This window comes from Erpetoichthys calabaricus, chromosome 13 (assembly GCF_900747795.2).
Source record: "Erpetoichthys calabaricus chromosome 13, fErpCal1.3, whole genome shotgun sequence".
Taxonomy (NCBI): Eukaryota; Metazoa; Chordata; class Cladistia; order Polypteriformes; family Polypteridae; genus Erpetoichthys; species Erpetoichthys calabaricus.
Window position 1 is genome coordinate 138,826,765 of NC_041406.2, and position 25,872 is coordinate 138,852,636.

Sequence of the window (25,872 nt, forward strand, 5' to 3'; positions counted from 1 at the left end):
AGATATCATATAATAGTGCAACAGAATACCTAAGAAACTCTGCAATGACCTTAAACCTGCTTAGCTAAGCACCATATCTAACTGTTCCCTATTCAGGACAGTGGATCCAGATCAAGTGCCAGGAGGGTGTAATAGACCAGCAATGGAATCCTTAGGTGAGACTGAACCTCACAGTGAGAGTCATTAGAAGAAAGTAAAGGCTTGGATGGGAAAGTTGAGGGGCAAGTAAAAAATATTTATTTCTAATTGTCAACCACAAGAATATTCATAATGAAAAAGGCTCCCTGGATACATTTACGATGCTTCAAGCATTTAGCAATATAAACAAACAAAACTGTATTTTGTTTATAATTAAATAATGACAGCTTAAAATATTAAGCAACCAGTGACTTGTAAGTGCAATTAACCTAGTATGCAAATAATAGTTATAAATAAGAGGCTTTGAAAATACCATAAAATGTTTTAACGATAGTGAAATACTAACACAGCATACACTTAAGAAATCTGGTAATGTCTCAACAACCTGCTGTGATGTACATGCACGAGCCAGGCATGAGAAATCTGTTCATTATTAAAATACAATTCATGTATTTACATACCATATGTCACAATCATTTAGCAAGCCCTAAGTAAAGAAACTGGCACAGATGCTCCAAGACTATTTTACAATTTTTTTTCATTAAAAAAAACAAGTCCTGCAGGGTTTGCTTAGGAACAAGCACTTTCAGAAAGGACAGTCATGTTACATTACAAAAAGGTCATGTTTTATGCAAATGCAACATGTACAATGTTTGTATAAATAGGGTTCCAACTGTAGAATATAAGTGCTGTTTATGATTCTATTATTTATTTATTTATTTATTTTTTTTTTGCAAATTCAGTTAACAGATCAATACTTTCTGTGTTTGTGTGTTTTTTCCTTTCTTAAATCATAAATGCATACACTGTCAAGAAGCTGTAACAAGCATGCAGAAATACCAGGCCTTGGCACTTCTTTACACACAAACTTAAGGGGATGAAACATTACTTTCACTAAAAAGGTAATTTTTTTACCATTATTTAAAGTGAAACAATTTAAATAATCTTTTCACACAAAAGTCCTTGAAATTCCTGAATTCTTGAGGAGAAAGACATGAAAGTATATTTATGAGTCAGTTTCTCTCACCACAAAGGAAGTATTTTTTTTCCACCTAGAATGCATAATTTCCATCACTGAGTTCTTCGGTTTTTCAATTTATAGAAGCAAATGTTATCTCCCACAGCTGAATATTAAAAGACAGTTCAGCATTTTCATTTTACCTGGAAATTGTAGTTGTCACTAAATTTCACATGACGGTGTATCGCAGATAGTAGAGGTCATTTTTTAAGAGGAATCCTGTCAGTCCAAAAGAAATCATTTGGGAAAAAAAAATCTGGATGCAAAAGCCAGCTGGAGCATGACAAATCTGTGTACTGTGACAAGAAAAGCACCCTTCAGGACAACTTGGAAGCAAAAATAAAACAAAGGCACAGTTTAAACTTCTTTAATAGTTCTCTCTGAGGGTCGATATTCTGAGGGGGTTGCTGAAGACATGTAAAAGGATTGTGTCTTCCGTTTCAAACGGGCTCGCTTGTTAGCCAGCAGCAGGCTCCGTTTACTGGAACTTATGATTTCTGAAATAAACTTTTTGCAGTCCACGCATACCTCCATTGCACTCCAGTCGTCTGTGAGCTCTTTGGGAAGCTCCAAGTCATTTTTTGTCTTTTCTGATAGTCTGGAGGCAGATGCCAATCTTAAAAAGAAAACAATGATTACAATTATTGCTAGTATTTACACATAGTTTATTATTATGATTACTTTTGTTTAAAAGCTTAACAATACACATTGTAGTAGTTATCAGGAGCTATAAACTTCTTGGCTTTTTTCAGGAAAATTTTATTAATTTTAACATTTTAATTTTTTTTTTAACAAAAAATCGTAAGCTTCAAGGATTCTAGTGTTAAAAAAATGGACCAGATCACGTGATTTCCATAGAAAGCTTAATTTAATGACCACGCTGCAACAGTCTCTCGGTCTTGAAGATTCACTCTATTTGACATCAACAAGGTGACACTATATTTACAGAGATGCTGCACAATGTCTGGTCCAGGCTTTGTTTTGTCATGTTTAGCCTACTTCAACTCTCTGCTGGCAGGAGTCCTGGCATGTGTTACAAAGCCACTGCAGATGATTCAAAATGTAGTGGCAAATCTGGTGTTCAACCAAAGTCACATGTCACTTCTCTTTTCAGATCACTATACTGGCTCCCTGTAGTGCCATGCAGCAAGTTCAAATCCCTGATTCTTGCCTACAGAGTAGTCAAAGGGCCAGCAGCTATATACAGAGACACTTGTGAGGTCCTCTGCTTCTTCTCAACCACTCAGGTCTGCTAATGCAAGGCACTTGGTGATGCTACCTCTGTGTGTAAATTAGGATGTTAATTCAAGCATATAATATTAATGTTGATGTTAAAAATTATTTTGATAAGGTACCACTTAAAAAAAAAAAAATCAAGGTGCAGTGTGCGGATGGGTGCTTAAATACATGGAGTGACTAGTTATGGCTTGAGGACCTTTTGACTTGATATTAAAAGTAGGGTACCATCCATCCATTATTTTTTTTTAAACCTGCATATTCCATTACAGGGTGGCAAGTAGCCGCAGCCCTTGTGGATAACATTGAAGCAGAAACCAGCCCTAAATAGGGTAACAGTCTACTGCAAGTCACATCCATGGGCACACCCATACTCCCTCATACCAGGCTTCCGTGACGTGTTACAAGTTTATATTTTAAATGTAAAAAGTACAAATTTTATTTTAAAAAAGTATTTAGAAAGATTTACATTTCAGAGAAAAAGGGTATAACTCAACATAGTGTTTTAGCATATTTTGTTAATGAAACACAAATTATATGATGGCTAAGTAAAATGACTGAATGCAGAAAACTGGAGCAAGCTTACCTTGTAACAGTTTTGTGCAGACTCTGTTGTCGGTGAGGACTAGCAGTTGGTCTTTCCATCTTCGGGATGCTTTCTTGTCTTTGTAAAGCTGAGGATCCCAGGGAATATATTGGTAGGGTTGCATATGGCCTAGAAGGGAGCCTCATCTATTTCAATAAATATACAGAAGCTATTATTTAGGTTCCCTAAAAATTAAAACAACAACTTATTTTCTAAGCAGGGACGGAATGAGTAAAATCATTGTATTGACAGGTAGACATAAAAATGTTGGAGGATTTTGGTGCAGAGGAGTGCTACCTTATTGTGTGGTAACAATCAATGTTCATTTGGCCTATTCTGCTCTTCCTTAATCGCTTTATACTTTTTCTGGCTATTGTAATCCATGATTGCTAGTATGGTATTCTATGTTTTGGGTAACAAAAATATGGTGCCACTCTTGGTAGCAAAAGACACAAAGCAATACAAGAAGGCTTTAAAATAGGAAGATGGCTGGCCTCAAAAAAGTCAAGATTATGGCTGTTTGATACGATGGCTTACATAAAGTCGTCTGTAAATACATTATTAAATAAAGGGAAATCAAGAATGACAAGTGTGCTTAGTGTTTGACTTTTTTTTTTTTTAAGTTGGTGTGCATATTCCAGGAAGGAGATAACAGCACTAGAGAAAGATCACATAAAGGCTATTTAACTTATTCTTGGACAGTGAGATAGATACGAGCTAAGGAAATTCCCCAAGTTAGCAGACATGCTTTTGTAAAAATGCATTAAAATGTTAAGAAAACTAAATCGTATAGCTTACCTTTTTACAGCACTGAGAGCATACTGGCCTAGTGAGAGAATAACAGATGGAGACAGAACAAGAGAGAAGAAAGGTAAAAATGTGAAAATTGTGCAACAAAAGGCCTTTGTGTGTAAGTATATTATTATTCATCTATATATTTGTCAAGATAAACTGTATTTGTTTAATGCATGCAATCAAGATTGTGCCATTGAAACTATGGTTACCCTGTGGCCATGTTACTCACACCCTGAGTGCAATCACACTATCCTTAATTTCACAGCACAAGTGCATTATGTTGAATCTTTGAAAATTTATATACAGTGGTGTGAAAAACTATTTGCCCCCTTCCTGATTTCTTATTCTTTTGCATGTTTGTCACACAAAATGTTTCTGATCATCAAACACATTTAACCATTAGTCAAATATAACACAAGTAAACACAAAATGCAGTTTTTAAATGATGGTTTTTATTATTTAGGGAGAAAAAAAATCCAAACCTACATGGCCCTGTGTGAAAAAGTAATTGCCCCCTTGTTAAAAAATAACCTAACTGTGGTGTATCACACCTGAGTTCAATTTCCGTAGCCACCCCCAGGCCTGATTACTGCCACACCTGTTTCAATCAAGAAATCACTTAAATAGGAGCTGCCTGACACAGAGAAGTAGACCAAAAGCACCTCAAAAGCTAGACATCATGCCAAGATCCAAAGAAATTCAGGAACAAATGAGAACAGAAGTAATTGAGATCTATCAGTCTGGTAAAGGTTATAAAGCCATTTCTAAAGCTTTGGGACTCCAGCGAACCACAGTGAGAGCCATTATCCACAAATGGCAAAAACATGGAACAGTGGTGAACCTTCCCAGGAGTGGCTGGCCGACCAAAATTACCCCAAGAGCGCAGAGACGACTCATCTGAGAGGTCACAAAAGACCCCAGGACAACGTCTAAAGAACTGCAGGCCTCACTTGCCTCAATTAAGGTCAGTGTTCACGACTCCACCATAAGAAAGAGACTGGGCAAAAACGGCCTGCATGGCAGATTTCCAAGACGCAAACCACTGTTAAGCAAAAAGAACATTAGGGCTCGTTTCAATTTTGCTAAGAAACATCTCAATGATTGCCAAGACTTTTGGGAAAATACCTTGTGGACTGATGAGACAAAAGTTGAACTTTTTGGAAGGCAAATGTCCCGTTACATCTGGCATAAAAGGAACACAGCATTTCAGAAAAAGAACATCATACCAACAGTAAAATATGGTGGTGGTAGTGTGATGGTCTGGGGTTGTTTTGCTGCTTCAGGACCAGGAAGGCTTGCTGTGATAGATGGAACCATGAATTCTACTGTCTACCAAAAAATCCTGAAGGAGAATGTCCGGCCATCTGTTCGTCAACTCAAGCTGAAGCGATCTTGGGTGCTGCAACAGGACAATGACCCAAAACACACTAGCAAATCCACCTCTGAATGGCTGAAGAAAAACAAAATGAAGACTTTGGAGTGGCCTAGTCAAAGTCCTGACCTGAATCCAATTGAGATGCTATGGCATGACCTTAAAAAGGCGGTTCATGCTAGAAAACCCTCAAATAAAGCTGAATTACAACAATTTTGCAAAGATGAGTGGGCCAAAATTCCTCCAGAGCGCTGTAAAAGACTCATTGCAAGTTATCGCAAATGCTTGATTGCAGTTATTGCTGCTAAGGGTGGCCCAACCAGTTATTAGGTTCAGGGGGGCAATTACTTTTTCACACAGGGCCATGTAGGTTTGGATTTTTTTTTTCTCCCTAAATTATAAAAACCACCATTTACAAACTGCATTTTGTGTTTACTTGTGTTATATTTGACTAAGGGTTAAATGTGTTTGATGATCAGAAACATTTTGTTTGACAAACATGCAAAAGAATAAGAAATCAGGAAGGGGGCAAATAGTTTTTCACACCACTGTATGCAATATCATCAGATCTTCATCTTCACTGTGAAAGCCTGATGATATTGTTTTTGCAATTAAATGCCAATATTTTGTTCTTACAGTACCAGTCAGGTCAAAAAAAATAATTTTGACCAGACCTGTGCAAATATTGTCCTATGTAGCTTGAAATATATTTGAGCCTGTTATGTGGGAAGACTGATTTACCAGTAACCGGTGAATTCAAACTGTACATTGTATGGGGTGGCGCAGAGAAACGGGAAATTTTGGAACTAGGTGTTGGTGACCCTGGGGTGGTGGCAGTTGTTTGGAATCCAATGCAATACATATACAGTATTATATAAATAATATATATACATATATATATATATATATATATCAATATCTATATATATATGAATTAATGAAGAGGGCACAGCACGATTCAGCAGCAATGAGTCAAATTCTTATATGTCAAATTGCATATAACTGATGCGAAGTCCATAATACCCCATGACAAGTAACATTCTGATCCAGATTATATGAGAAGTCAAGCAAAATGACACCTTCTTTAGGCAAGATGTTTGGGGCCTTAGCCGGTATTTCCTAAATAGGGATACAGTGTATGACTAATGTTATCTTCACTGCAGTGCCTATTTTGTCATGTTATCAAAAGCAATAGGTCAGTCGGATGGTGAATCAGATGTTGAACTCTCAATAGTGTAACCTTTTTGGTTTAATTAGCTCTCATAAATCTATTATATATGAACACTGGCATTCTTTGCAGAACACTGTAAGAACACTAGCATTTATCAAAGGTAGTCACATCATTCACAAGCTAAAGACTCACTGTTAAAAGACATGAAATTTCAGAACTGCTGTGGGATGAAAAAGAAATAGCCAGGAAATGATAACACGAGCCAAACATCGTGGGGAAGGCAAGGTCGAAGCTGGTAGCACTGAAGGAAACCGAAGTAAAGGACAAAAAGGAGTTCAAAAACACCCAGAAACAAAACCTGACACTAGAGCCTCCTCTGTATCGAAGCTAACTATCACTAATAAAGATTTTAAAATGTGAATCCACCTAGGGATAAAGTAATCAGGAACCACCATCATATATATACCACCACTTCCTGTGAACTTCAAAGATGTGACAATCACAGTCACTTCTCACTACATCACGTAAACAAAGGACAAAATGGAGTAGAAATTACATTAAATGTCTTTAAAATAAGTTGAAGATACAGTATTAATAACCCCCAAAACACAATCTGTATATAAAAAAAATCACCAAATTCACATATAAAATGTGTAAACCCTTACTCTCACTATTTTAGCCTAGCACATTACATTGGCGCTGGCAATAATAAGAATTGTTAATGACCTGCATCTATTTTGTTTCAGGTTCTCTTTTCGGTATCCTGCTGCGTTATAGTGCTTCTACTTCTGCACATGGAAAGTGACACCAGACATATTAGGAGCAATTCATATTATTATTGCACTGTCTATTGCATACTCATGTTTGGGAAGGACGGTGATTTGGCCTAGATCAGCAGAACTGTAACTGTATGTTTTTACCAAACATGGAACCAAGCCTGAGGTTTATTTTCTCTTGGAATGCTATTGACTGGAGTTTTTCTTTTCCTGTTCTTCATATAACTGGCCATATCTCAATTATTGTGTTAACAGGATGTAATTCTCTGTTTCTGTTAATCATCAAGATTAATTTCAGTTTTACTGCACAATTACCTTATTTTATATGTTTATGTATATGAATGTTGTATAGTTTGCAATTTACGATTAGTGGAATATAGTTGTAAATACAGTATGTGTTAGCACTCTTATCCTGTTCTGAAAAGCACTATATAAAAATTAAATAAATTAAACTAAAACATGCTTCTCTCAGGTATGAAAATCAAAAACATGTCTATAGTTTAGACTTATAAAAATGTACCTTTTGCAAAACTGGCAGGTATATGACCATGTAAAGAAAGAGAACCTCTTTGTTCGGCAGCAGAAGCATAACTAGATAAAGAGTAAAAATATGAAATAATATCATCCAAAGCAATCTTAATAAACAAAGAAATAACAAAAACATATGCTGAAATGTAAACGTGTATCAAAACATGTGCTAAAGCCACATTTCACCCAAGGGGAAAAAAATAAAATTGATCAGTCTAACTTTTTAATATAAATGTCTATGTAGAATTAGCTATAAGCCTGGGGAAGGAGCTCTATAAATAAAATTTACTAGTATCAATAGTATAAGAAACTTAATATTTCACATAGTGATGAAGGTAAAATTCCAGTAAGCTGAATAGGGTATACCATTTGTCACTTCATATACAAAACAATTAAACTTACCTTTCCTTTTTTAAGTGCATTATAAACATCTTTATACTGTTGAAACTTCTCTAGCTCAGCCTTCACCAGGACTTGTCGGATGTGCATCACTTCTTCCACTGTCAGTGCCAGACATTCAACTGGATAGCAGAATTCTTCCTGCATGTCAGAAAACAGCTCATATTTTAAAAAAAAAAAGACACACACAAACTGAGCTGTTTTAGCCATCAGCCACTACTTTGTATTAATAGGATAATACCCTGAAAGTGCTCCCATCCAAAAGATTCACTACAACGTTGCAATTAATCATGTTAAATTTGAATAATGCTAATTGAAAGCTTATTGTTTTTGTTTTTATCTTCCAGTTGTGTTACTTGTACATTACACTACTTTTTCAGTGCTGGTTTGGGCTGGGCACGTAAGAAAAAACAATCCTGAACTGGGCTCCAATTCAAGACAGACTACGCAAACTCATAAAAGGCCAACTTAGAATCACCCACTGACTTCACAGACATGCTTTGAAATCAGATAGGAAACCAAAGTAACCCAAATAATTCAAAAGCAAGAGAGAGGTAATTAAAATTTTATTTACATCCAGAAAAAATAATGGTCAATGTTTGAAATGTTGTTTGAACACGTGCCTGTAATGGTGTACTTGATTGATATGAACTAATAAGCATTAAAAGTACTCTAAACTAAATCAAACTAAAGGAAATGTGACACGAATTGCAGTGTTAATGAATTCAGATTTGATCTCATCTTACTAACAATTAGATTTTCTTGCTGAAAACTACTGTGTTTTAAACGAGTTTCTACTGAATCATAAACTAACCATTTTTTCCATTGGTTTTACAACAATGAATAGAAAGTAGACAATAAATAACACTAAAGATACTAAAGCATCAGGCCAAATTTAAAAATTCTAAGCCAAACAAAAATTATCATCAACAATTTGTGCAAACCAAAAATCATGTTTAAACCAGATTCAGTGCTGATTTTGTGTACACCCAGTGTGTGATTTAAAATCAACTTTCTAAATCAAACCTTTCATGCCATCTGAACACCTCCATGCACTCAGAAGGGATTTCCAAGCAAGCGGATTGTGAGGACACCAAACCTTTTTGGGTTTCCACCTGTTGGCAAGAACTTTTCCACAGAGAAAATAAACCACCCTTCCTAACCCAAAGACTGAAGCTTCAAATGGATGAGAGCTGAGCAATGAGACTACTTGAGGGTTGAAAATATCTGGACACCATGGCATCCTTGGCAAGTAACTGATCATCTTCAGGACCTAAACAGACACAGATTTGGGCGGGCAGTAATGAGAAAGTGAATGTCAGATGATTACACATATAAAAACAGCCACATCTGATGGGATTCTGTAGCTGGACATACTGTTGTAGGCAGCTTTTCTTTGAGCATTTTAACCCATTGCCTGAAGGGAAATGGTGTCAAAGCCATAACAAGTAAGTTAAGTTAGAAAGAATATGCAGTGCATTTACGGTTTTTGAAGAAAACTGCCCTTTCAGACAAACATAGCTTATTAAGTTACATTCTACCATTTCAAAGAGTTGTTCCAATAAAGTTTAGAACACTTTTTTGTATACCTCGGTCAAAATGAACAGAAAGTACTCTGCTTGCCTATGCAGTGCTACAGAATAATCAGGTTCCTTTGCTGGTGCAGATGCCCCTAAAATTAATCTGGTAAGTGTAACTGTGTTTAACCAAATTTGTATTTTAGTAATGTAATAGAAGTAAATGATATAAGGTGGATTTAGAAAGTATTGAGACCACTTCAGATTTTTCACATTTTGCTATGTTGCAGCCTGAATCACTTAAATTCATTTTTTCCATCATCAGCCAACACTGAATATTCCAGAATGTCAACACAGTGCCACAGGTACTCGGACCCTTTACTCACTACTTCATTGAAGTCCCTTTGGCAGCAATTCCAGGCCCGGAGTCTTCTTGGTCTATGCAAACAGATTCACACACCTGGGTTTATGCATTTTCTGCCATTCTTTTCTGCCTCCTGTCAAGGTCTGTCAGAATGGAGACTGTCAACAGACTGCTATTTTCTGGTCTCTGGGAGATGTTCGATTGAGTTCAGGTCTGGTGTCTGGCTGGGCCTCTCAAGAACATTCCCAGAGTTGTCTTGAAGCCAATCACGTGTTATGTTTGCATGGATCTGTTGAAAGGTAAATCTTCAGCCCAGTCTGAGGTACAAATCACTCTGGAACAGGTTTTCATTTAAGATATCTCTGTCCCTTGCTCCATTCAGCTTTTCCTCAACCATGTCCAGTGTTCCAGTCCCTGCCACTTGAAAAACAACTCTGCACCACGATGCTGACACCACCATAGTTCACCACAGGTATGGTATTGTGCAAGTGATGAATGGTGCCTGGTTTCGTCCAGACATGATGTTAAACTAGGTTTCATTGGCACAGAGAATCTTGATTCGTACAGTCTGAGAGTCTTTTAAGTGTTTTTAAGTAATTCCAACAGGCTTTCATGTGCCTTTTTACTAAGTAGAGACTGCAGTCTGGTAACTCAGTCATAAAGCCCAAATCAATAAGAGTGTTGCAGTGATGGTTGTTCTTCTGGAAGTTTCTCCTGCCTCCCATAGGTTCTCTGGAGCTCAGCCAAAGTGAATACCCATTTTTGGACACCTGTCTTACCAAGATCCTTCTTCCCAGATTGCTCAGTTTCACTGGATTGCCAGCTCTACAAACAGTCATGTTTGTTCCAAACATCTTTCATTTAAGAGTTATGAAAGCATCTGAAATCTTGTGAACATGCAGTGCTACAGGAGTTTTTTTCGTAGCCTTCCCCAGATCCGTGGCTCAATAAAATCCTGTCTCTAAGCTCTGCAGGCAATCCCTTTGACCACATGGTTTGTTTTTTTTTGCTGAACTGTAGAACCTTTTATAGACGTGTGTGCCTTTCCTAATCCTGTCCAATCAATTGAATTGACCACAGGTGGACTCCAAATAAGGTGTAGAAACATCTCAACAATGATCAACAGAACTGGATACACCTAGGACAGATTTCAAGTGTCATAGCAAAGACTTACTTGTGTCATACTTGTGTCAATGAGCTATTTCAGTGGTTTCTTTTTAATACATTTGCAACAATTTCTAATATCCTGTTTTCATTTTGTCATTTTGGGGTATTGAGTGTTGCTTGATGTGGGGGGAAAAATAATTTAAATGATCGTAGCACAAGGCTGCAACATAACAAAATATGAAAAACGTGAAGGGTCTAAATGCCCAATGAAATACGGATTATACCTGTAAACTTGTTACTGTACTGTGAACTGGTACTGAGGAAGGAGGGCTGTACAAGCATACACTGAACCAAAAAATGGCAGTGGGTGGTGATATGTGTTTCAAACAAAGGCTGGTAATGGATTTCTTGTAGAGGAGAAAGAATTGTAAAAGGATATTTGCAGGAGGTTAAAAATAGTATTTTCTCCTCTTTGAAAGCCTCAGTAACCAACATTTGTAGAATAATATTTGGCAATGAACAGAATGTTATTAAAGATCTGCAGAAGGATCTCATGCAGGATTCATCCTGGTGCATGTCCTAAGGCTGTTAAAGTTTGAGAGTATCAAAAAGAGGAGTGCAGCAAATCCATCTAGTGATCCTAAGAGTAAGTTTAAGCAATTTGTGCTCTTTTTGCAGTTCATGTCTTGTTTTGCCTTATCCCGATGATGCATTTCTCAGCAATGCATGTCTTTTTACAGAGAGATGGTCTCCTCATCTCTGCAATGAATGTTTTATATTCATGGACAGGAAAGCCTAGGATAACCTTGAAAGTCATAAATCAAGTTGACATACTTAATACGTACTAAATCATGCATGTTTATGCCCAGGAAAAGATGTGTTCTCAATTCTGAGATCTGTAAAAAGGAATATTCCACCAGATCTAGTTCTTTGTCATTAGCATCTTTACTAAAGGTTAGTCAAATCACAATATTACTTGCAGGAAAGGATACCATTCTCTGCACTGTGGTCAGTAAATATGGGAAATTCACAGAAATCTGAGAATTTTTAAGAGGCTGTTTGTCATTTTATTGTTTGTTATCATGTTTATCAGATAAAATGTATGTAAAAAGTATTTACCCCCTTGGAATGTTTCACATTTTCTTGTTATACAAATTTGAATCACAATGATTTAAATGGGCACAGAGCAACAATAAAAGACTGTTTTAATGTCAAATTGAAAACAGATCTCTGAAAAGAGGTCTAAATTAATTAATAAATTAAATTTTTGTTGGGGTTAATTTATAAAAACACAAAATTATTGATCACAGAACAGCTTGTCAGGTGAACAGCCACAAATTTTCCATGGTTAAATCCACTGTCATTTAGTGTTATATAATAATAAAATGTGAAAATATCCACAGGTTGAATATTTTTATGCACACTGTATCTTTTCCATTGGGTATGCAACTCCCTTTCATGTTAACCTTATTATACAGTTTGTCAATTGATGTATTTTATCCAGAGCACTGTTTAGTAGCAGTAGCCATGTTTTTCTTTTATTTCACTTCATTTTTAGTTAACAAACAGAAACTGGCCCTTAAACTGAACAGTTGTATCATAAGAGTCAATGATTACTACTGCATCACAAAGCCAGAAGAATCTTTCAAGTGGGAAAGTCCACTAAACAAAACACTGATCAGCTAATGTTATTTATGTTATACAAATAGCACTTACAAGTGATTTAGAACTTTGGCGAGAAGGTGGAAGAAAGTGGCGCACATTTGTTGGTGTTTCTTTCTCGATGGAATGCCGCCGTTGTGGAGGCTGCCGTCTCTCAGGCTGAGGTGTAGATGATACAGGCAGAAATTTTGGCGGAGCTGTAAACAGAAAGCAGGCCGTTTTAACAAACAGTACTAAATCAATGTGATTTTTTTTCCTGCACATTAACAATCATTGAAAGACACTTAAGTATATTTTTAATAATAAAAAAAACATAAACTTAAATGACCTTGAGAACTGACTAAATTCCACATTAAAAAGTATTACATATGTTAATAACTCGGATGCGGACCTCAGGAGAGAGCATGAATTTCTCTCAGTCCAAAGACCTGCGGGTTATGTGAATTAGTGATCCTAAATTGGCCTTAGTGTGTGTTTGCCCTGTGACAGACTGGCACCCTGTCCAGAGTTTGTTCCTGCCTTGTACCCAATGATAGCTGAGATAGGCTCCAGTGGACCCTGTTCAGGACTAAGCAGGCTTGCAAATGACTGACTGACTTTTAAAAGTATCTGGATGAAATACTGGAACCATTTAACTATTAGCAAAACAAATTAGTCTGATGGACTGGATGTTCTTCTCTCATTTGTCAGATTTCTTATGTTCTTTATATGTATTATTTTAATGTTTGTTATATTCATTAGCATCCTAGTATCTTCATGGATGTACCACCACTATTAAAATAAAAAAAAAAAAAATTTGAATAGCTAGGTCCGTCTCGATAAATTGGTCATAGTTGTTTCGTAAGTGGAGTGACTTCCCCAGTGTAGAAAGTCTCCCTTACACCTCTTGTTTTCCTTGATGCTCAAATTTCTGCCTTTGTTCCTGTCTGCCTATGTTGCAGCTATCACCAGAATCACTTCAGAGGTCAGAAACATCATTTAAAGTTGCCAGCTGCCTTCTGGTGTCCCAAAGGAGTATGACTGGCTTCCTTCCAATTAGCTGTGACCGTTCTTCCATTTATATTTGTATCTCAGGAATTCTCCATGGACACCTTTGGCACAATGTAGTATTTAGTTTCCCCCCAAGCAGCCCCCATCTAATCACTTAAGGGCTGCACTCTCATTACCAGTGCGGGTTTCTTTTTCTTTGTCTGGCCCTTATCGGGTCTTTTCTCCTGGCTTCTCAGTTTCTTTGTTGCCTCTGGTAACACCTTAGCTGCCATGCAATTACTTACAACCATAAGAAAAGCCCTGCAGTGTGCGTAGTTAGTCTTTCAGGTTTCTACTCCAATTGTGAAAATAAACCTTTGCCTTCATAAGGTATTTCACTTGTTTTTAAATTATGTAGGGCTGATTTCCTATTGTCAAGGATGTGCCACATTCTAATGGAGAAAGCAACGTTGTAGGATTTTCTGCAATCGAGAGTCTTCATTTTTAATTCTCAACAATACACTTTGAAGCAGGTTGTGTTTCTGTTTTTCTGCATGGAAGTAACCTTTCCTTATATACTGTAGATATAAACAAGCACACACAGAATATGCATGTGTACATTTTTGCAGCAAAAAAAAAAAGCAAATTTATTCCTAAAGCACATTAAAAAACAACCAAAGGGCTGCACAAAAAGAGTATAATAAAAATAATGGAGACCCAATTAATAAAAAACACTTAAAAAACAATATTTGCATACATAAAACTTACACAAACAAACACATAAAACATAATGATTTTAGTAGGGTTAAAAAATGGTTTTAAGTCTAAATTTAAAAACAGTAACAGAAGGAGCTGATTTGACATAAAGAGTAAAGCTGTTCCACAGTTTGGTGCAGTGACAATGAAAAGTCACCCTTTGTTTTAAATTGTGATTATGGAACAACCAAAAGCAACTTACTTAGAAGATCTTAATGATCTAGAAACTGAATATAGCTTGAGCACAGCAGTAACATAAGAAGGTACAAGCCCATTTAATGCTTTAAAAAATTAAACTTTAAAATGTACTCCAGAGCTGACAGGGAGCCATTGAAGTGACTGTAAACCAGGGTAGTGTGACTTGTGTTCTTAGTTCCAGTCAGTAGTCTAACCACTGCATTTTGTATTAACGGTAAGCAAGGGAGAGAGGACAGACTGCCCCTTATATACTGAAAATTCAATAATCTAGCTTGAATGATTTTAAAGGTTGATAGATGCATTTAAGTCACGAAAAGAGAGAAATGGTAGAACTTCAGCAGTTGTTCTAAGGTAAAGGCAGCTGTTCATAACAAAAGAGTTAACTTGTTCATCAAATCTGAGATCATAAATCATACCAACGTTTCTGACAGTTTCCTGTTTTTTCATTGGCCATCAATAGGTTTAGAAGATCCAAATAAAAGTATCTCAGATTTATTTTAATTTAACTGAAAAAAGTTACTAGCCATCCAATATATTATTTCTACAAGACAATCACACAGTGTTTTCAGGGAGCTCATGTCATTAGAGATTAGGGAGAGATAAGACTTGTGAATCATTGGTGTAGCAATGAAAAGATAATATGTCTCAATGAGAAACGTATACACAGGAAAAAAATGTATAGCTTCTAGAATGGAACCCTGAGGGACTCTGTGGAAAACAACAGCAGAAGAGGAGGAAGAATTACCAATATAAATTGAAAAGTTCTGTGCAAATAATATAAATTGAACCATTTGAGGACTGTACCCTGAATTTCCACTGTCTGCTCAAGGTGATAAAGGAGATTATGATCAGTAGTGTCAAAAGCAGCACCAATGTCCAAAATAATTAAAATAGCACAATCACCAGAAACACTACCCTGCTGCATTCAGAAACACTTAAATGTTTTTAAAGGCTTACCATTGTCCCTCTCACATGTACATACACAAACAACTTGTTGTCTCCTACCTATATTCTTTACACTGCCTTATTTGTGAATAGGCTTCTGTCACAGCAGTTACAAAAAGTGGACCAAATATAATGGCCACCCAAGTCAATTTATGACCTTTATTTATTCACAAATTCCCAGGGACCACAGTCAATCTTCGACCGAGCACCGGTCCATAGAAGAGCCTTTATGGTATTTAATGTTGCTATCTTTCTGAAACACTTCTAGCTTTATTTATTTATTTATTATATACTGTGTGTGTGTGTATATATATATATATATATATATATATATATATATATATATATTTTGTGAGGGATTGCTGGCCATACAGTCCGGCCAATACTCCCAGGCCGCCAGATGGAGCCCTCCCTGCAACATGGAGGTGCCCCGAATTCCAGCAGGGCCTCATGGACCTTGGAGTTTTAAAGCACAACCCTGCTGGATACCATATTTCCGGGCTGAAGAAAAGGAGAAGTTTTTACATGACCCGGAAGTGATGGAAAGTCACATGGACTGAGGGACAGAACCACTTCCGGTTCAAGGACTATAAAAGGATTGTGGGAAATCCCAGACGTTGAGCTGAGCTGGGTGGAAGGGTGGCAACGTGTCTGGGAGTGGAGGATTGTAATTATTTGATTATTGATTTATTAAGTATTGTGGAGAGGAGGGTGCTTTTTGCACTTATTTATAATAATAAATATTATCATTGGACTTTTATCTGGTGTCTGACGTCTGGTCTGAGGGTTCAAGGGGTCACGGGGACCCTTAAACTGTCACAATATATATATATATATATATATATAAATTATAGTGAGTTGGTGGCTTAAGCCAAAATCATATTACACAATTTCTGTTTGCACAGTCCGAAACACCCTTGTTTCCAATTCTTCATACCGTAGCTGCCTTCAAATGAAAGGTACTTCTGGATAAGCGCTTATTGGCTGTCAGCTCTTGTACACATAGGCCCGCTCCTATGACTTACAATAAAATCAGACTGGTTTGATTTTGTTGGGGTGAGTTACTGGATATGTCAGAAAGCAGTGGTGGCAGTCACAGGACCACACCACAACTGCTTGCGACTCTTTAAAATTGTGTAAATGAAGTCTGAGCCTGAAAATTACTGTAAAAGTTGTATATTATGACATGGCCTTTAATGAGAAATGTACACAAACATTTTCATTTAATATGTACTTACTCTTTTTTCCAAAAGGTGATTCTGGAGATAAACCAGCAATCCCAGATGCACCTGAGTGACTCAAAGACCGTCGAGAAGTCTCCTCCTGTCAGCAAACAAAATGGCACAATCAAATCAAAGCAAATCGTCCCAAATACTGCACAGAGTAAGTCTACCCTTTATCTTTTTAAAAATTGCAAAAACTACACAATAAACATTATATATATATATATATGATTTAATATTTGTAGTCTTAGGAGAGATACAGTTTACCATTTATTTTTTTTTATAGTAAAGAACATTTTGGAATGATTTAATTTCACAAAACATTTCTACATTAAACTCATATCTGAAGCAGAATATGTTAATTAGACTATTTTCCAATCCATTTTAGTGGTACTTGGTGATAAAAACCTAATGATGCAAGGATGAAGATGACTAGTGTGGACAATAACATAACATTTTCAGAACCTCTTAATCTAATTCAGACTCATCGTGTAACACAAAATGAAATACATAGAATGCAGAAATTGTGCAGGTGCAAAAATAAGCAAGTGACCACATGTACATCAGGGTGAAATAGATAAGGTGTGTCAATGACGCAGTGTTAACCAAGCTAACCAATGAAATTTAAGATCTGAAATGATGTGTTAGGGAGGAGAAAATTGAAAAAATTGACAAAAAAGCATCAGGCCCTGGAACAATGGAAACACAACCAGGAAAAAGTAATTGATAGTCATCAATCTGAACAAGGTTATGAATCAATGTGAAAAATATTCAAATACCATAAATCCAGTACAGTATTAGCCAAGCAGTATACAAATGGAGGGCATTTTAAAATAATGACAACCCTGTGATGAAGTAGTTGTCCTCCTAAAGTTTTACTCGGGGCCACAAAAAGAAAAGTAAAAGAGGTAAAAAGTAAATCTAAAATAACATCTGAGATGTATCTGCCTCCCTTACTGACCCTGGCATAGTGGTGCAAAGCTCAACAAGAAGAAGAACCGTAAACAGAACCCATGGAAGGGTCACACCAGGGAGAAGCCTCTTCTGTCATAAAAAGAAGAAATTTCCACATCTAAAGTTTCTCCACCAGAACAAATCTGAAAGGTTCTTGAAGTCTGCTCTTTGCACAAATGAATGTAAAATTTAACTAATTTGGCACAAAATTGTCAAGCCTGGTGGAGGGGTTATCCTTATATGGGTATGTTTGTCTTACTCTGGCCTTGGGCAACTTGAGAGTATCATGAGTTCTAGCAGATATCAATGAATTCTTAAGGAGAAGAATGTCAGGTCATCAGTACAAAAATCTCAAGATGGGCACAAAGAGAATGTTTTAGTAAGACAATGATCCTAAACATTCATATACTGTAGGTCCACTAAAGAATGGCTGATTCCAAGTCCTGGAGTGACCACGCCAAAGCCCAGACATGACTCCTATTGAAAATACTGTGGTAGAACCTGAAGAGGGCACAGTTAATGCCTGAAATTCTTCAATCCTTGGGGATGTGACGGAGTTTTGTAAAGAGGAGCAAGAAAAAAATTCCGCATGTCAGAGACTGAGAATTGGTGATATGAAGCAAATGTGTCAGCTTATTACTGGCTAACAATTTTTTTTTTTTTTAGTTTTGCATTCTGAACAGCTTTGCTAATTATGATAGACATTTAGCGTGTTTAATTGTTTAATGATGCTGACACATTGCATTAGCTCAAATGAACTCAAAATGTTTTGCTGCTGATTTTCATTTGCACTCAGTATCTGATGCTTCTCTTCTCAGTGCCCTACAATAGTCGGCCAACACTGTTGGATTCTACTTGACCTGATGATGATTTTTGCCATCATTGCAATGTGCTGGTTAAACCTTTCACCATGTTTGTCACTAACTCCATCAGGATTAGCAGGGAAGATGTTCAAGTGTGAATGCAGAAAATAAATGTTTAGTGTCAAGTTGAACTTTATGGTCTTTTATGCTTAAAGCTTGTTGTCAACTTGCTGGACAGAGTTTGGGGATCTGTAGTTGCCAACAATATCCTCCTCGAATGCCCTCCATTCAAATTCCTCCAGCCCAGCTAGCAGATCCAGAGTCAGATTTTTGACTAACAAAAATGCCTCTTAATCTTGCCGTCAACTATCAAAATATTTGAAGAGGAGACAAAAATATCTTTCTTGCCTTCACAAATGGTTTATGTGACCCACGTTTCTGATCTAGAACCAAATTCTTAAAGGGAAGCCAGTATTTATTAATATAATGAGAGTCTTTATAGAATGGCTGCCCCATTCACCAATAAAACATCAGTACTTGCTGTGTCCAAGCTGCATTTCTAGTAGTGGTGCCACTACTTTTAGATCATCACAGATGTTCCAGCTGTGATTGTTGTATTATATATGTATACTTATAATATGAAAGGAAATCACAAAATAGGATATTGCAAAAAAAAAAAAAACGGCACATGGTAAGAAAATGTAAGGCTGATTTTTGTGATCAGCAGACCAAAATCCAAGATGCACCCAAAAGTACCAGGCAGAAAAAATCTTTGTGGTCCAGTGTAATCTATGAGCTCTCTTTGTATGTGTGAGAAGTTTTTACTTAGGATATTAATTCACATTTCAGGTTTATATAATATCTAAAATAATGGCCATGTTAAAGGAGATCTAAACTGTCTAGCATGACTGTATATAAGGTGGAAAACATGTTTATCATTACAGAATGAAAAACATTGGACACACAATATAAAAATGAAAATTCCACTCCACCTGCCCGTGGTTTACCTCAGAGTCGGAGCTGTCAAGCTCAGCCAGTGTTGGCGCTTTAAGTAATCTCTTTCTTACGACTGGCGCATGGAGGCCTCCGTCAGGTTGGCTTGTTTCTCTTGCCGCAGGGCTGGCAGACCTCCTGGCAGCCTCTGTAGTAGACACTTCTGTTTATTACAGAAGAAAGAAATGAGTAAAACAGTAAGAAAAGTAAAACGGCCATTCTTTTTAAATTTATAATTTTCTGGAAGCTGTAAACTTAATGAGGTCAGCATAAAACACTATCATTTCTTAAAGTCATTATTTGAGTTTTCTTTTTTCTTGCTTAGAATTAAAGCATTTTTCAAAAGTGCTTAGACGAAGCTGGTTAGGCAATTTGATGATAAATGGATGCACAAAATAAAACGGGTAAGTCAATTATTTGTCAGCCAAATTTTGCTCAGGTTCAGAACAGCTCTCCAGGATCAGCTTAGTGAGCGTTATTTGCTCAACTTATAGACACCTTTACAGGCCTTTTCAATTTTTCTGGAAAATAATTTTGAGCTAAACTCAAACTAATACACCTTATTGCTTGTCTCTTATAATTTGTTCACTCACATGAACATCAAAGGTGTGGTGTAAGGCAAGTTGTTCATTTTGACCCAGAAATGTTACCACTTCATTCTTGCACATGGTAACATGATCTTATGAACCTGGCTAGGTGGTATTGTGGGAAATTGATGCATTAATTTTCTTGGGATATGTTTTGCCTTTCATTGACATATGAGCTTAACCTGATAATTTACAGTAAAATAGCTGGGACATTACAATTGACCAGTGCCAAGTCCAGGGTTTGATCCTTCCTTACTTGTATCCATTGTTGTTGGTATAGGCTTCACCACTGTAAGAACCTATAGTTGGAAGCGAGCTTAAGAATGTTATGTTGTATCTGCTAGTGTGAAAGAGCCTATTTTCTAACCCGAGAAAATGTGGAGACTGTAGAAATCTCAGAAGCATTTGTATATTTTTCTTAAACTTGCAGTAAGAAGGCTCTAACACACCTAAGTGGCGATGAAGTCTGTATGCCTATACGCACACAGACAAAGTGCATAGAACTTTATTTGTCCCCAGGGGGAAATGTGGCTACCTTTCATACTTTTGAGTGTTGCTTAGGCACATGTTGCCACCTCCCACAACATGTTAGTACCTTGAAGGATATGGGTTACAGCATCAAAGGACCATGGGAAGAATGAGGAATTGCAGGCTCAGTGGGCGATTATCAAAACTGAAAAACACTGTCTTGTCTAGTGAAATTGGATTTTCTGCTGCAACATGCGGATAGTAGCGTCAGAACTCGAGTATAACAGTATAAATCCATACATCCATCCAGCCTTGTATCTACTTTGGTGGTGTAATGGTATGGGGATTTTTTTCTGACTTGCATTAGGCCTCTTAATATGACGCAGCATACCTAAGGCATTGACGCTGACTATGTGCAACTCTTGATGGGCACAGTCTATTCTAATCTTAAATGGATAATGCACTGTCTCACAAAATGCACATCATCTCAAGCTAAACCCATGAACTTAACAGTAACTTCAGTCTACTCCAGTTTGCCCCACTGTCCTCAGGTCTTGGTCCAATACAGTGCCGTTGGGATGATGTGGAATGGAGGTGTCTGGCCAGAAAATCTGAAGGAACTGAGAGATGCTGTCAGGTCAGCATGGACTGAAATCCCTAAGGAATATTTCCAGAAACTGTCTGAATATGTGAATTACAGTACAAAGCCTAAAATATGGTGTTTTGAGTGCTCTTTTACACCAAGACAGTACTGCTAACTTGACCTTAAAAATCTTTATAGACTGTTCTTTGTACTCAACCTGATACCTTGTTACTATAAACACTGGGATGAAAATAGTAAATAACCATAAATAGACATGAATAAAGAGTAAAATAACATTCTCAGATCTACTTATCACAATTCAAAATGGTACAGCTTTGGGCATGTGGCAAGAACCAACCCTGGACAGGGTTCCAGTGCATTGCAGGGTCTATTTTTGCACATACTCACACTTGGCTACCTTAGAGTTACCACTTAAAATAAGATGCACATTTTTGGAATGTGAAAGGACACTGAAGTACCCACAGATATTGGGACAAGCTGCAAAGAGGCAATGACTGGGCGAGGCATTCAAGCCAAAGGTGCTGCAGTAGCAATAAGCATATCTGTCAATGGGGTATGCAAAATTTACTTGACAAGCTTTCTTAAATAATCTAAGCAGTCTTAAATACAAATTTGCTGATCAGTTAATAAATCTTCTAATAAGAAAAGCAAGATTTAATGGTAATGAAAAAAAAAATCACTTCCTTAGATTTCTTTTTTGCAGTGTAGATCTATGAGCCATAAACATGCACAACCATACCACCTGGCATGAATGATGTTTACAGTAGATTTATAAAACAAAGTTTTCTTATGTTTAAGTATGCAATTGTGCGTCTGCAGAAAAAGTAAATATATGCAGTCTTGGCAGCATATAGAGAAGTCAAAGTGAACTGGGAAGTTAAAAAAGACTACATACCAGACATGTGTGATTGGTTTTAGCATTTAGCAAGAAGTCAGGTTGCAGTGAAATCTGGACATTCTCATAAGCTCCATTGTTGTTTGATAAACATGATTCCCAGGCCTGCTGAAATTGTTTATATATTCTACAGTGCCCATAAAAAGTATTCACCCTATTGGAGGTTTCACATTTTATTATTAGACAATGTTGAATCACAGTGGATTTAATTTCCCTTTTCTGGCATTGACCAACAGAAAAAGATTCATTTAATGTCAAAGTGAATCTCTGTAGTGATCTCTGTAAAGTGGGCTAAATTACTTACAGATATAAAGCACAAAATAACTGATTACATAATTATTCACCCCCTACAAGTCTGTATTTAGTAGACATGACAGCCTTGAGTCTGTGTGCACAAGTGTTCTCTATCAGATTTACACTTTAGGACACTACTATTCTTCCCCAGTCTTCTTTGCAAAACTGCGGAGGCTTTGTCAGGTTGCATGGGGATCATGAGCGAACAGCCTTTTTCAATTCCAGCAACAAATATGGCTGCTCCAGTTTCACCAGATTCTCAGATATATGCAGATTAGGTGAATTGGTAATTCTAAATTATTCCCAGGTGAGTGTGGGACCTGTAATGGACTGGCACCCTGTCTCTGAGTTGTTTCCTGCCTTGTTCTAGTGCTGCCAGGATAGGCTTCCCAGAACCGAAATAAGCAGGTTTGAGAATATCATGTTACGTTAGAAGTACATTTCATTATAAAAACCATAAACATTTCATAGAAAGTTATAACATATTCAAAAACATTCAATATGAAAATACAAAAGCAGTGCACATTAACAATGTGAACATAACAGCTGGGTTAATAGCCAGTAAAGCTTAATGGTAAAACTGGCGATTTGTGAGCAGATTCAGAATTCTTGTTTATTGAGTTTGTTCTTTTGCACAATAAGCACATTCAGTGATTATTATTTTTAACCCCAATTGACATTTCCATGCAACCTGTCAAATCAAAAACAAATTCAAACACAAAACACAGGATGACAAGAAAAAGCACAAAAAAATCTCTGCATGAGCCAAAAAATGACTGACTTATCTCCACACTGCACTGAATACTTTGTGTTTATTATTCCTCAGGCAAATATCAAAGAAAGTCAAGTGAAGTGTAATTGATTTGGCAGGCCCAAATATCTTAGACAGAAGCTGCCAGCCTCTGACTGATATAGGCTATCATCACAGTAAGGCGTCTAGAATAAGCTTTATATGTAGAGTGATCAGATGTCCTGATGTTAACCTGTATACCTTGGCATAATAATAGAATGCCATAAAATGGCAGAATGCCCTAATTTTTGCATCAGCATATCTCACATAATTTGATTTTTCACCTGTAACAGAAAAATGAGTCATTCAAAGCTTTATGTAATTTAAAAGTAAAACAGAATTTCTACATTTTTGGAAGAGAAAAACAAACGGCCACCACGGTTAAAAGCAGGGTGAGGTTCCTGTGTACAAGTCCTTTCTTCCTCCCTGCTGCCTAATGTCTATACTCTGGAACTCCATTCTCACATTCTCACATTCTACCACAGTCTGGTCAACCTATATATAATGTTTATAAAGTGTTCTCTAAACGGCAAACTCCATAGAGTTCCTTACTTGACATTCTGTGATTCTGGCTGGAAGAATATCATAAACTGAAATGATTCAAGTGCAACAAGACTTCTGTCACAAATGGTGGCATGAAATGAGTAACTTGCATATGCTGAATGCAGATCACACAGCAGTGTCAGGTGTTAGAGAAATCTTTACCTGACAAGTCAAAACTGTAAGACATGCTAAGTGGTCGAATGACTGCAAGAAAAACAAAAAATTAGAAAAGCAGTTTTTTTTCCCCTTTTTTTACACAAGCAATTTCCTAACATTAAAGTAATACCAAAATCTGAAGTTTAATGATGAAAAAACAGAAGCAAAATAAATAAACAAAATATATAAGCTCACTGGAAGAACAGAATGGCTGTTTGCGGCTCTGGTTGAATGTCTGTATTGTGACAGTAGCCCAACAAAGAAAGACAGTTTGGAAGAAGCCATATTAAACAGAGAACCCAACTGTTATATTATGACAATTTAGTCAAAAAACCAATTGACAAGAATGACTTCAAGCAGGTCATGTTATACAATTGCACGATGTGGTTATATTTTAATCAGGGTCACAGATTAAATGGCATTTTGAATTATAAGATTTGATTTTCACTAACAACCTTACAATATACCAATCCCCCAAATCACCCACAACAACCATGGCTGGAGCTAAACTGTATAATTCATATCACCTCTCTACATCCGCCTGTGATCTTTTTGCTGTGCTTGTACTTTATGTGCTGAAATAGCTGATTCTACTTCATTTGTAATGATCCTAAATCCAAGCTCAACCAAAACAATTTGCGCTAAGACCCTGTAATACCTTGAATGTTAGAAGGTAAACAAGAGGCTCAGCAAAAAAAAAAAAATGCAGATCATAGGGAAATCTAATTTAGAAATCATTCAATCAAGACAGATGGGGTTTTGAATAAATATGATAAAACAATATTTAAAACCAAAACACAAGCCAGAAATCAAAGTCAAGAAACAAAACAGTCCCGGTACTAACCTGGTATCATTTCCCAACCTATTCTCAACAATTCTTTAGTTTTTATGAAGTAAATGACATGGGTACCAATTCATGGGGGAGGGACCTAAAAGTCATGTGACATGACATCATCAGCACAACATTATTTAAACCAGTGTTGTTTACAGAGTTTATCTACAAGCTTGGACAACGAGGGAGACACATCTCTTTCTTTCCAGGTAGTCAGGAATCTTGTTTTGAATCTTCAACAACAAACTTAATTTATGCATTGGTCATTGGAGTTTTGATTCTAAGATGATATTTACAATACTGCCCTTTGGCTAGTCTTCTGGATTACATTTAGTCTTTCATCTCCTGGCTGGCCACTTTTCAGCTATGGCAGAAGAAATAGAGCAATACACCTCGGCACAAGGTCTGTTTATATTTTAAAAGACTCAGTCTCTTATGTACCTAACTTAGTATTTTGTTACAGATTTTCATATCCATTTGTGTGAAGTTTTTCCTGATTTCCATCTTAAATGTCCTTTCCCAGCATTTCCATTAATGTCCATGAGTACATAATTTACTATTTAATAGAAACAATGTTGCTGCATCAGTTTTATCAATGTCTCTGAGAACTTTGAAAACTCAGATTAGGTCTGCTCAAGACTGAAGAGGTTTAGTTCTTTGAGTTTATCATATCTAAGATATGCTGTTCAGTCCTGAGACTCATGTGGTTCATCTTTGTTGTAGTGTGGTGACCAGAACCGAACAATACTTCATATATATTATCATTTTCATACCTAGAGCCTAAGCATAATGTTTTTACACTTTTTCCAATGGCTTTTACAACACTTTTTTTTTTTTTTTGAATGAAAGGGTAATAATGTTCTAGAAATTGCCAAAACCAGCTGCTGTAATAAATCTTTAGTTATTATTATTACTATTTTGCAGGGTCTCGTATACTTTCTGACTCTCAAGAGTGTCCTTTAAGGTTTGCTTTGATCGATGCTGCTCCATGTGGTTAACTGGCTGCATGTGGCCACCTAATAATCTTTTTAAATTAAAAAAATATGTATTCATAATTTTTAAATTTGTATTTTTTATTAAGTTTGCAACTTCTTGTATGATGGAGTATGAACATAAAAAGCCATCTAAACAATCTGAAGTAAACATTGCTGATTACAAATTGGTTTAAACAAAAACCTGTTGTACAAAACTTG

The 25,872-nt window shown here is 36.6% G+C and overlaps 1 protein-coding gene across 3 annotated transcripts in view; it reads right to left on the reverse strand.

Annotated features, from left to right (window-relative positions):
- Positions 1-214: 214 nt before the first annotated feature.
- LOC114663692 (protein spire homolog 1-like) overlaps positions 215-25,872 on the reverse strand; it is a 98,369-nt gene continuing 72,711 nt past the window's right edge. The window contains exons 9-17 of one of the 3 annotated variants that reach the window (XM_051935969.1): positions 23,854-23,895; positions 19,525-19,673; positions 16,776-16,860; positions 12,724-12,866; positions 8,023-8,160; positions 7,613-7,683; positions 3,777-3,804; positions 2,979-3,124; positions 215-1,772 (exon numbers count right to left, since the gene is read on the reverse strand). In XM_051935969.1, the coding sequence (XP_051791929.1) occupies positions 1,514-1,772; positions 2,979-3,124; positions 3,777-3,804; positions 7,613-7,683; positions 8,023-8,160; positions 12,724-12,866; positions 16,776-16,860; positions 19,525-19,673; positions 23,854-23,895 (1,061 nt within the window). In that variant the 3' untranslated portion in view covers positions 215-1,513. Of the gene's footprint in view, positions 1,773-2,978; positions 3,125-3,776; positions 3,805-7,612; positions 7,684-8,022; positions 8,161-8,778; positions 9,293-12,723; positions 12,867-16,775; positions 16,861-19,524; positions 19,674-23,853; positions 23,896-25,872 lie in introns of those variants that run through there. The other 2 variants (XM_028817601.2, XM_051935970.1) reach the window with 2 other exon arrangements.